General features: G+C 42.5%; 1 protein-coding gene across 2 annotated transcripts in view; it reads left to right on the top strand.

The window, feature by feature from the left end:
• The window catches only part of LOC118542091 (transmembrane 9 superfamily member 2-like), a 74,083-nt gene extending 68,709 nt beyond the window's left edge, over nt 1-5,374 (top strand). For both annotated transcript variants that reach the window (XM_078064084.1, XM_078064083.1), the window contains one exon: nt 5,175-5,374. In XM_078064084.1, coding sequence (XP_077920210.1) covers nt 5,175-5,231 — 57 coding nt within the window. In that variant the 3' untranslated portion in view covers nt 5,232-5,374. The remainder of the gene's footprint in view (nt 1-5,174) is intronic.
• The last annotated feature ends 6,871 nt before the right edge of the window (nt 5,375-12,245 follow it).

The raw sequence follows: 12,245 nt of genomic DNA, 5'->3' as shown, positions 1-12,245 counted from the left end.
CCCATATTGATCTCCCTATCCTAGAACAAAGACTTGGCTTTGAGTCCCAGCTGAATCGCTTATTGGCTGGGTGTTGTAAGGCAAGTCAACAGACTCTCTGAGCCCCTCTTTCCTTATAGAATGGGGAGAATCCTAGTACTTAGCTCAGAGACTTCGACTCAATCTGATCGCACGTGTAAGCACTTAACCCAGAGCCAGGCATAGAAATTTTTAGTAAACAACAGATATCGTCCTCATCATTATTATCATCATCGTTGTTGTTGTCACAAAATAGAAATTTGGTCATCTTATGCTCTGGCTTATGTATCGTCACTGGCCCCCCCACCCCTGCCTGCTTAATCAAATCCCAACTTCTTAGCATTCACTCCCTGGCTCTCACCTACTTTTGCAGTCTTTTCTCCTATATGCTTTCTTTGATATTCCCTTAATTCTATTTTTTCTTTTAATATTTTAAAGAATATTTTCAGTTTCTTTATTTTTAAGTAATCTCTATGCTCAACATAGGGCTTGAACTCATGACCCCGAGATCAAGAGTCATGTGCTCTTCCAACTGAGCCAGCCAGACACCTGATGTTTCCTTAATTCTTCGGTCATACACCCTTAATGTCCCAATCCTTCTGCCATGGTTCTCACTGTTTCTTACAACTGTCAGGGTTTAATTGTTCCAGGCCTTTATGGGTACTTTTCGCTCTGTCTGGAATACCTGTCTCCCATCCTCAAATACCTCAGAGTCCAACTTTAGAGGACCTTCTCTGTGATGCCCTCTCCAAATTCTTGCCATTCATTCAAGAAGTATATATTGAATACCTACTGTGTGTCAGGCACTAGCCCTAGAGGCCGGGGCTTTGGCAGTGAACAAACCTTCATATGAAGGGATAAAGGTTTCTATCCTCAGGGAGCTTACATTGCTATGCAGTTTATCCAGACAGTTCAGTTTAAACTTTGTCATCTGCCTACAACGTGCTCAACACCATGCTAAGCACTGGGGGTACAAAACTGAGTAAGCCTTAACCCCTAGCCTCACAGCTATAGTCTGGAGAGAGAAGGCCTCTAAACAGATCATTCTGGGGCGCCTGGGTGGCTCAGTCAGTTAAGCGTCTGCCTTCGGCTCAGGTCACCATCTCAGGGTCCTGGGATCGAGCCTCATGTCGGGCTCCCTGCTCAGCAGGGAGCCTGCTTCTCCCTCTGCCTCTCCCCCTGCCATGCTCTCTCTCTCTCAAATAGATAAGTAAAATCTTTTTTTTTTAAAGATTGTATTTATTTATTTGAGAGAGAATGAGAGAGAGAGCATGAGAGGGGGGAGGGCCAGAGGGAGAAGCAGACTCCCTGCTGAGCAGGGAGCCCGATGTGGGGCTTGATCCCGGGACTCTAGGATCATGACCTGAGTGGAAGGCAGTCGCTTAACCAACTGAGCCACCCAGGTGCCCTAGATAAGTAAAATCTTAAAAAAAATAAATAAACAGATCATTCCACGCATTGTGGCAAGGAGCCTAAAAATGAAGCTCAGGGTTTTGTGAAAGCAGTGAACAGGGGCGCCAGGCCCCGGCATGGGGAGGGTGAAGGAGGTCAGAAAAAGCTATGCTGGAGAAAGTGATAGAACTTCCTTGAGGGAAGACTGAGTCTTACAGTTTGAAGGTGGAATTGACAGGATGAGCAAGGCATGGTATGGGGAGATCTGTAGGTAATTTGGGGCTGCTGGAGTTTGAAATTTTAAGGCACGGAGTGACAGGAACAAGTCCTAAAGGAGGAGGCTGGGGCCCCGTCCTGGAGGGCCTTATGAGCCGACACCAATGTGGGCGTGCATCGCATTCATTTGTGGAAATGATTGAAAACCAATACAGCGGATGCCCAGGGCCCATCCCGAAGCCCTGAATCAGAATCCTTGCTGATGTTTATTTTTAACAGCTTAAAAGGTTTCTGATACACTCAGGGGTTTGAGTGCTTTTGCCATGGGGAGCTATTAAAGGTTTGCAAGTAGAGGCATGACGATATAATTTGTGCTTTGGAAATCTCACAGTCACTCTGACCAAGTGCAGGATGGATTAGAGAGAGAGACTGGAGGTAGAGGTGAGCCGAGAGTTTTCTAGATGAGAGATGAAGAGAATGTGATGTCTTTGTCAGTGGAGATGTGTAGGATAGCCATCACCTGAGATCATTCCCTACAAGAGCCCTGTTCTGTCCTCCTCATTACCCACCCAGCAAGGGCCAGGCCCAGAGAAAGTGCTTCATGAATACTGAATCAAATATGGCCGAAGGGAGTCAAGGCCCCCAAGACTCTTTTCTCCAAACAAGCTTTCTCTTTGTTCCTTTGTGTAATGGCTTTCATTCCAACTTTAAGAAAACCTTTTGCCTGCATGTCTTACTGGTGCAAATTCTGAGATTAATGTGTATTGGAATATAGCCCCCACAGTGGCTGTGGAAAGACTCTTTAAAGGTTTGATCCTATCAAGTAGAATGCGGTAGACTTTCAAAATGTTTTATTTAGCTAGTTTCTTCTTCTTTTTCAAGTGTGCATATATAATGACTACTTTGGGAAAGCCTCAGAAGAAATGTGTATTGGAAAGCAGTCCCAGGATCAGGCTGTGCATTCTTTACCTTATAGAATTGCAATTAGGGCCAGGACAAGGGGAAAAATGGGCTTCTCTGCTTGGCTTGGACTGCCTCATCAAGATCCTGTATCACCTGACCTAATGATAAAAGGTTATGAAGCTTAGAAAGAAACTAGGACATTTCTAGTACTGGTTTAGTATTTTCTCTGACCTGAGGCAAAAGTAGACAGAGACACCAAAGTGACCATTCTCTCCCTTTTTGGCCCATCTCTGTTTTTCTACCCGCAAATTGTAGTACAAGCAATTGGGTTGTAGAAAAAAATATTTCCATTTTTCCAGATCCTTTAAGTTGCTTTTCAATTGTATGGTTCAGTGGCCCTTAGAAGAGAAATTTCCCCACCTCTCTTTATACTTAATGATGTTTGTTTACAGGAAGGGAGGGAGGGAGAGAGGGAGGGAGAGAGGGGGACAGAAAGGCAGGCTAGACCAGAGGCTCTGAAACCCTGGTTGCATATTAGAATCACCTGGGGAGATTTTAAAAATCTTGGTACTGAGGCTGCATCCCAGATCAATTACATCTGGGGGATGTGACCTAGGCGATAGTAGCTGTTAAATCTTCCTAGATGATTCCAGGGTACAGGCAATGTTGAGGACTACCACACTAGTCAAATAAGCCCCATGTGACTATATTTTTCAAGCCCCAGATCAGGACGCGAATGCTAGCTCTCATTTCTTGAGTACCTCCTCTGATGGGCACCCTAATGTATCTTACCTTTTTCTCTCAGGTCAATCCTGTTAGTTGGGTGGGGGATAGAATTCCTTTTCACTTAGGAGGAACAGAGATGGGTAGCTTGCTCTATATCCTATAAGTGTCTGCCTGACTCCAGAGTCAGCTGACTTAGCTCAGCTGCCTATCAGAACAGTGTGAGAGTTGATGGAGCTTTGTGTTTCGGGTAGGAGACAATTTGAGTATTGTAAGTCGAGCATCAAAAAGTTTGAGAATTCATAGACATTTCAGTAGTGTATGGGGATAATATGCAGCAAATTGAAATCAGGAATGTCTTAGATTCAGAGACATGTGTTAGCTACACACTGTCATCTCCTGAACCTTTGAAGTTGTTGGATTCAGAAAAGGAAGCTTAAAATGGGAATAGGTATTATCATCCCCATTTTTCAGCTGAGAAAATGGAGGTTTGGCAAGATTATCACTTGCCCAGATCAGACAGCTAGTAACCAACAGAGCAGATTCTGGGGCTCACTCCCAGAGCCCATGCATGGTCTTAATCACTATACCACACTGACTCCTGACAAGGAGCTTTGAAGGGTGGGAGGGAGGTGGCATGATGGTATATTGGATAGCTTGGAAACTGGCAAAGAAAAAGGGACCAAACCCTGCCTAAAGCCTCCTGTGATTAACATGTTTTGCTAGATGATTGAATTGTCTTGAGTTACCCCATTAGATTATAGGATCTGGAAAAGACAACTCCTATTAGAGTTTTCTTTCAGTTACTGAACCGTAATATCATATGAGAATTGTTTTTATAACATGAACATCGATGAAATCCTATGTTAAAGAAAAATTTGCCCAGAATTGTATCACCCTACATATAAAGGTATCTTCTTTGGTCCATGCTCTGCTGTATCTAGTGCATGGGTTTAAGTGTATACAGTGTTCACACTGGTGAGTTACAATCTGGCTTACCTAGCACCATATTATAAAGATTGTTCCATGCTGCTGTATAGTCTTTAAATTTGTCATTTTTGATGACTATCTTATTTCATTGAGCACTTAGTCCATCATTTAGCTAAGTCACCTATTGGGGGGCATTTGGTTTGTAATTTTTCAATATTATAAATCATAGTATTATGAACACCTTTTTTGCATGTAATTTTTTTCTTCTATGGGGTCATTTCATTTTTTTTTTTTTTGAGATTTTATTATTTATTTGAGAGAGAGCACAAGCCGGGGAAGGGAAGGCAGAGGGAAAGGGAGAAGCAGGCTCCCCACTGAGCAAGGAGCCCAATGCAGGACTCAATCCCAGGACCCTGAGATCATGACCTGAGCCGAAGGCAGCTGCTTAACCCACTGAGCCACCCAAGCATCCCTACGGGGTCATTTCTTTAGGATATATCCCCAGAAATGGGATATTTCTCAAGTTTAATAAGACAAAACTTTGATTTATAAAACTGTGTCCTGAATATGCAAGTAAATGATTGTTGCCACTTTTGTTACATCGAGTGATAATGGTTACATTTTCTAGATTGAAGCAAGTTATAGGAAGTTTATTATATTAGAAACTAGCCTTGGACCTCTTTGTATCCTTTTTGAAATAGAGAACTTAAGCTACTCTTTTTTTTTTTTTTTTTTTTTTGCTTTGGTTAGAGACCTGCAGCGTTCAATCAAATGGATTCTCACACCTGTTGCAGGTGGCTGCATCCAGCCCCGCTGCTCATCCTCTTTGCTCAGCAAGAGAGCCTGGTGATTTTTTGTTTGATAATGTGGGAGTCCTGAGATTTAGAGAATCAGTAGTCCACCTCAAAACTGACATGCTTTGCATTTTTGAGAAAGCTACTTTGATTTGCTATAGTGTCTGGTTAACAAGGATCTTTTTCATTTTGTTTCAGGGACAGTTGGATTTTTTTCCTGTTTCTGGTTTATTACTAAAATCTACAGTGTGGTAAAAGTGGATTAAAGAATGTCCCCCAAAGGCTTCCAGGCATGTCACCGCTGCTTTTGAATACATACATCTATATCTATATGAACATCTATGGAGATACATGTGTATGCTTCCTACTACACATTTTAAATATATATCACGTAAAAATCTCATTGTCTTGCCTCAGTTTGTATGACACAAAATACTGATTATGTGGAAAAAAACAGGTTGGTTTGGAAACAGGTTTATTCTAAGTCAGACTGTCCTGAAAAGATACCATAAAAAGGTTTAATTGAAAGCACTTAGAGCAAGGGAGGCACATTTCTTTAGGAAATGAAAGCTGAGCACACGGGCTTTTCAGATGAAATTTTTTTTTTTTCCTTTTTCTTCTTCATTTTGTTTACAGCATCAGAACTATTGTCAAATAAATCTTAGGTAAAATGTGAATTTTTCTAACTTACGTGGATTGTACAGACTGTATTCCACCCTTGTATTTGGATGACCATTTTATTTTATGTATTTATTTATTTTTGAGAGACTTATTTATTTATTTTAGAGCAGGGAAGAAGGAAAGGGGGAGGGAATCTTACTTAAGCAGACTCTGCACTGAGCATGGAGCCCGACGCGGGGCTCGATCCCACTACCCTGAGATTATGACCTGAGCCGAAACCAAGGATTGGTGCTTAACTGACTGTGCCACCCAGGAGCCCCTATTTTATTTACTTTTTAAAGGAAGCTCTACGTCCAACATGGGGCTCAAACTGACAACCCTGAGATCAAGAGTCACTTGCTCTATTGGCTGAGCCAACCAGGTGCCCCTGGATGACCATTTTAACAACGCACATCATTTTTTTAAAAGCTTTTATTTATTTGAGAGAGCAAGAGAGAGCATGAATGGGGGTAGGGGGAAGAGGGAGAAGCAGACTCCCCACCAAGCAGGGAGCCTGATGCAGAGCTCCATCCCAGGGCCCTGAGATTATGACCTGAGCCCAAGGCAGACGCTTAACCGGCTGAGCCACCCAGGCGTCCCTGCACATTGGTTTAGTATATAGAGTTTATGAAATACCAGGTACTGCTGCCTTATTCCTTAATTAAATCTGCACATTTCTGGTTGTTGGTTGTCTTTTTCTATTTGCTGTCCTTTGGAGGCTGAGAATGTTCAAGTTTGACTTAGCTCTTCGGAACCAGTTTTCTGGGATTTATTTGCTTTGACTGAACAATAGTCAGGTGTCATAACTCCCCAAATGTCAGGAATTTGTATGACAATATTCTCCAAGCTTGCAATTTTGGGAGGCAGTCATGAAAATCATATATTTTCTGTGATACATTTTATTGATAAATATTGGCCTTGTTGAGGAAAATGTTTGAAAACTGTATATGCACAAGCTTCAATTCATGAACATTCTCAAAGCCTTAAGCTGAGGAGTACTTGTTTGTGTGTGTGGGGATCAAAGAAGCTCTGTTGCTCTTGAAGGGGAGATTGGGATGGTGAGGGATGGGGTCAGAGAGTTGCATTCTGAAGGAGAGTGGTGGGGGGAAATGGAAGTTACTAGTTGCCTCAAGGAGGAAGGTAATTACCTAGCCAGTGGGATGCCTTTGTCTATATTGAAGGATCAGGGCTCAGACCCCAGGCAAATAGACCTGGGGCCTGGAGCGGACTGGCCAGAGAGGGAGTGGCTATAGAAGGTCAAAGGTGTGTCTTGAATGGAATTTTCAGATCCTCTCTACCTTCTCCCATTCAGTCTTAAAATCAGGCCGAGCCCTAGGCCCTACCTGAGAGGAGTAACTGCTGTTCTGAGATTCATTGGAACCAATTCCATTCTCCTCTAAATACTTTGAACTAAGCAGTGTTATAGTGAGCTTTGGGGGACTCTTCCCACCAGGTTGGCTGCCTGGGAGTTTTATCTAAGCTCACAAGCCCTCCTATTTGCACTGATGGTAGTAGTTTGCTCGAAAGGCAAATTTGTTAAAAGAAGGAGCTCTTGCCATTTGTGACACATGGCTGGACCTTGAGGGTATTATGCTGAGTGAAATAGGCAGAGAAAGACTGGTACCATATGATTTCACTCATATGTAGAATCTAAAAAAAAATGAACAAATGGAAACGGACTCATAGGTACAGAGAACAAATTGGTGGTTGTCAGTGGGGAGGGGGGTGGGGGGGATGGGCGAAATAGGTGAATGGGATTAAGAAGTACAAACTGCCAGGTATAAAATAAATAAGTGATGGAGAGGGAAGGTACAGCATAGAGAATACAGCCTATCATGTTGTAATAATGTTGTATGGTGACTGATGGTGACCATACCCATTGCGGGGAGCAGCGAGTAACCTACAGAATTGTTCAATCACTGTGTTGTCCACCTGAAACTCATATAGCATTGTAGGTCACCTATACTTCAATAATAAGTATTAGAAAGAAATAGGGCAAATTTATTTTTGCAGCCGTGTGCAGGTCTCATGGCAGCCATCTTTGAACATCTTGAAATACAATGTGTACATCAGTGTTTAGCTTGATTTTGGAGTGAAAAATGGAGAAGAGCACTTTACTTTGATTGAAACGGAGATGAATAGCTCCCTGAGCCTCTGAGCATGGGCCATGAATGCCACTCGGGAAGCACGAGCTGTGCAATTCCTTGAACTGCTGATGAGATGACAGAAGAGCCACTAGCAGGTCAAGCACGTCAGCTCCGGAGGAACTAGGGGGCTCTTATGTTGTAGACATATTTGACTGTCTCGTCTGTGTCCTGTGTGTGCATATGTCATGGCTGGTGTTCAAGGTGTAATTTTCTCACCCCGGGGCTCGAGGGAACGTGCGCCCACCCTCCTGTTCTGGAAATCCTGGTGAACTGGGGCTGAGCTGAGGTGGCTGGGACTGGGTTGTGCCAAGGGAGGTGTCCTGGTCATGGGTAGTGGGGTGGTAGGGGCAGGAGCCCAGTGGAGGTGACCTGGGTGCTGGGCAGTATTGTTTCCTAAAATGGAAGGCTACTCCTTCCCCTCCCCCTGGTCAGACCTCATGGCCTTGGGAATCCCATAAACCACCTGGCCCTTTTCCTACTCTGCCCACCCCACTGTCACTTTGAAATCCTTTTCATTCATAGAGGACTGAGGCACATGCCCCTCTTCCAGCAAGGCCATCAGGATGGCTCCCCCATCCCGTTGCATATTTCTTGTATTGGGGCAGCACAGTATGAAATCTTGGAGCCCCTATGTTCCATCCTACCATGTCATACAGTTAGTTTATCCTGTCTCCTCCCTTCCAGCAAGACAGAACGCATGGAGACCTAGCTGTGTGTCTTCCTCGCTGTTTTCCCACTGAGCCCGGCATAATAACCAGATACGCACATTAAAATTAGACTTTATTTAGCATATTTAAGAAGAATACCAAGGACAGATTAACAGCACCTATTTAAGAAACACAAACATTACTTAATAATATTTAGTTAAGCCACAAACATCAATCTCTCTGCCTTCCTCAAGCAGGAGTCCATTATTCCTGTCCTGCAAAAAAATGCATTGTAACCATTTTAGAAAGGATCCAATTAAAACCAACCAATATATGAAACCTTGTCCTTGGGCAGAGTCTCTGAGACTACTGGCCCGTGTAACAGTATTGATTTATGAATTTGACTGGGGTGTGAAGGGGTTTCTCTTCTTGCTGGGGCAGGAGGGTAAAGCCCACCCCTTTTGTGCACCTGAAGGTAAGTTGTGCCAAGGGGAGCTTGGCCCCAGGATCGTAATGTGGCAATCCTTTGAAAAGGCACTTTTAAATTACAAATGTTTTTTTTAAAGGAAAAGGAAAATTTTAAATTCAAAATTGAACATATTAAAGAGATCTGCTTTTGACTGAATGCATCTTTCTATGGTTTTCAGTCTCAAAGCACATAAAGCTTGATTTTAAAGGCAGTTTTAGAAATTACTCAATGAGGGTATATGTATATACATAGTCTTCTGTTTTCATATGTTTGTTTTAAAATATAATAAACTCATAGTTCTCTCTTTTTCGTCTGATGCAAATGTTGATACATGACTGTAATATTCTCAAACACCTTAGCTGCGAACCCCAGAGGAGTCCCACTACGTTATTTACCCATCCGTGCTCTAGCTCATCTCTCAGGCAACCGATCAAAGGAACAACCCAGAGCAGCCTTTTTCTGGGTTTGGGTGCTGCTCTAGCCATGGAGGGATGGGCACAATATAGATCTGCTAAATGTGCATCCTGTCAGTTCACAGTCAAGTACTGGTTGGGTCTTGAGAGTACAGTATTTTTTTTTTTTTTTTTTATCCTGCCAACAGGACTCCAATAGCCTCTCCTGGGGTCTGTGCTCTTTGAAGGGGAAAGGATTGTCTTTTTTGATTTTGCATTCTGTACATTCACCCTAATGGACAACAGGCCTACCAGTGCCAAGCATGTTGTGGAGAACCGCCAGGGAGGACTTCAGCCAAGATGATTAATTCACACTACTGATCAACTGTACCAGAATAAGTTCTCCCCTGTCAGAGACTACCAGGGATTTAAGGAATGAAAGGCACCTGTTACCTGCTACCCCACCTTGGAGCCATCTTATACAGCCTGTAGTGTACACTTTAAAAATGAAATTTTAAAAACGAATGTACTATGTTCTACTTCAGAAACTGACCAAGGTGTGGGTCACACATAAAATTGTGCATGCATTTTATTAACTTTACATGTACGAACTATCCATTGTTGAGGATGACACTATCTATGAACACATACATCTAATATCTAGCACCTTATCTCCAAGAACACTGGTATTTTATATACAGTTACAGCTTAGATTTAGGAGAACTACCACAGAAAGGAATACACCACTGAAACAGACCAAAATATCAAATTTTTAACATTAAAGTTGTAACACAGATGAAGCAGGGTGGGGAATCCACTCAACTTTAAAGCACCAAGCTAAAACCAATCTTGTTTTCGTCTACAGTTTGGAACAAGGGAGATCCAGTAATGAGTCTTCAAACATAGCGAGCCTCTCGTGAGTGTAGAAATTATGTGGTTTCCTCTTGGTGTGTGTACTTTGAGATCTAAGAGCTTTGGGAGGCAATGATGGGAACATTTGATTTCTACTGGCAACCTTCATTTTTACTTCGAGGATTCTTATTCTATTTACCAAAGAGCAGTGAACTTGCCAGTGACGTGGCAATCAGTGGTCAAGTTCAGTGGACTGTAGCTTTCCTACTTCTTCCTCCAGCCAGTCTTGTTGCTTTTAGCAGAAGACTGCTGTAAGCAAGCTGGGCATTTGCCATCGAGGAAGAGATCCTTTGTAAGTAACTGGAAAGAATTTATGACAAGGGCTTCTTTTCTTTTCAAGTTTTAGGCTATGGTCTGCTATCTGCAGCTCACTGCTTCCATCTCCTTGTGCCTAAGCTGGGAGGGGCTTTGAGGGGGGTCAAGAGCACCTGTCCAGCCCACAGAAAACGAGAGAGACAGAGATAAGGAGGGAGAGGGTTAAAAGCCATGACTGACCAGATTTTCTCTCCTTATCTTGGTAACTGGCTGGCAGCCAACTGTTCCTTTAATCTTTTGTCTGCTCTAGAAGGAAAAGACATTTTGCTTAGAGAAGCCTCTCCTGACAGCATGGGGTTTGTCTTAAAGAGGAACACAGCAAAAACAAAACAAAACAAAAACAAAAACAAGAAACCAAAAACAACAACCAAAAAAAGCCGTTATGAGGGGCAAACACTTCTTTTGTTTTTTTTTTTCCTCAAAATATGGGTGAGGGCAGTTGTGAGAGAAAAAACCAGTCCAGTAGTTTAAATTGTTATTCTCTGTGTTTCATCCCAACAACCTCTGAAGGTTTTATTTTGGAGAGTTCCAATTACCAGATGATGCATAATTCTTCTCTTCCAAGTGGTGTATTTCAGACATTTTTAAGAGCATTTTGGCAAAGTCTAAGAAAGAACGCCTAGGTTAATCTTGTAAATTATTCTTCAAGGTAGTACGAAAAAAATCTTTTGAAGTAACTTTAGCTTAATTGGCTAATTATGTATAAAATAAGGCAATGTTAGGCACCTTATAATTTTATAGGTAAAAGATGTTTTAGTGTTTTTATTTTTCCTGCTGCAATCAGTGGATAGTATCTACAGGACTGAAGGTGTCCCCAAAGATGGATTGTATTGGGTGCTTTTTGGGTAAGAAATGAGGTGCCTACCTCCTCCTAAGCTATAAAATGGCACTTTTCCTTACCTGTTGAATTTGAAGTTGATATCCCGTCATCTCTAAATTGGACTGGAGTTGGGGAGGAGACAGAAAAATACCTTTTACTGCTGCTCACTCCTACCTTTCACTTCTCTCCCCTGCTTCCACGGGCCCCCAGGTTCCTGCAAATCTGTCAGCTCTGGGTGCGGGAGGGGACAGGCCAGTGGGGCAAGGGGAGGGAGGGGGAGTGAGACAGGTGGAGGCAGGGGCCTGCCAGCAAGAGGTAGGCAGGGAGCTGCTCTTTGTGGTGTCTTCCAGAACATGGACCCTTGAATCACAGAAGCCATGGAAGCCCAAGGCTTGCTCCTTATTACGGCCTTCCCAAGCTTTTTGAAATTGGTGTGTTAGTGAAAGCACCTGCGACTCCTTGGCAAACTAGATGCTTTATTATTTTTAAATAAGGAAATCATTAAATTGGAAATCACATCATTTCAAAGTCTGATTTGTCTGGCCCCTGTACTTTAATGGGATTTTTACTGCACATATGAAGTGGCCTTGGCAAAAGAATACATCCTTTAAAAACATTTAGGGAATGCTATTGCACATGAGGATCTGTGAGGCTAATGATGACTTTTTTGTGTGCTTTCAGATTTTTAAATGACAAAACAGTATGTGCAGTAAAACCTCATTAGGTTGATAGTGTTCTATTCAAAAGAGCACAAAATTTGAAGCAGTTGCTATCTCGAGCTAACCAGAGGCCCTATTGTTCATTAAGTAGAAAATGTCAGCAAAGCAGAGTGCTCTTAATTCAAAAGTCCTCTTTTCCAGTCTCCTAATTTTCAAAAGGTTTTCACCTTTGAAAAATCCAATTTGCT

This window comes from Halichoerus grypus, chromosome X (assembly GCF_964656455.1).
Source record: "Halichoerus grypus chromosome X, mHalGry1.hap1.1, whole genome shotgun sequence".
Taxonomy (NCBI): Eukaryota; Metazoa; Chordata; class Mammalia; order Carnivora; family Phocidae; genus Halichoerus; species Halichoerus grypus.
The sequence above is the reverse complement of the archived record's forward strand: the minus strand, read 5'-3'. Positions and strand labels throughout refer to the sequence as shown.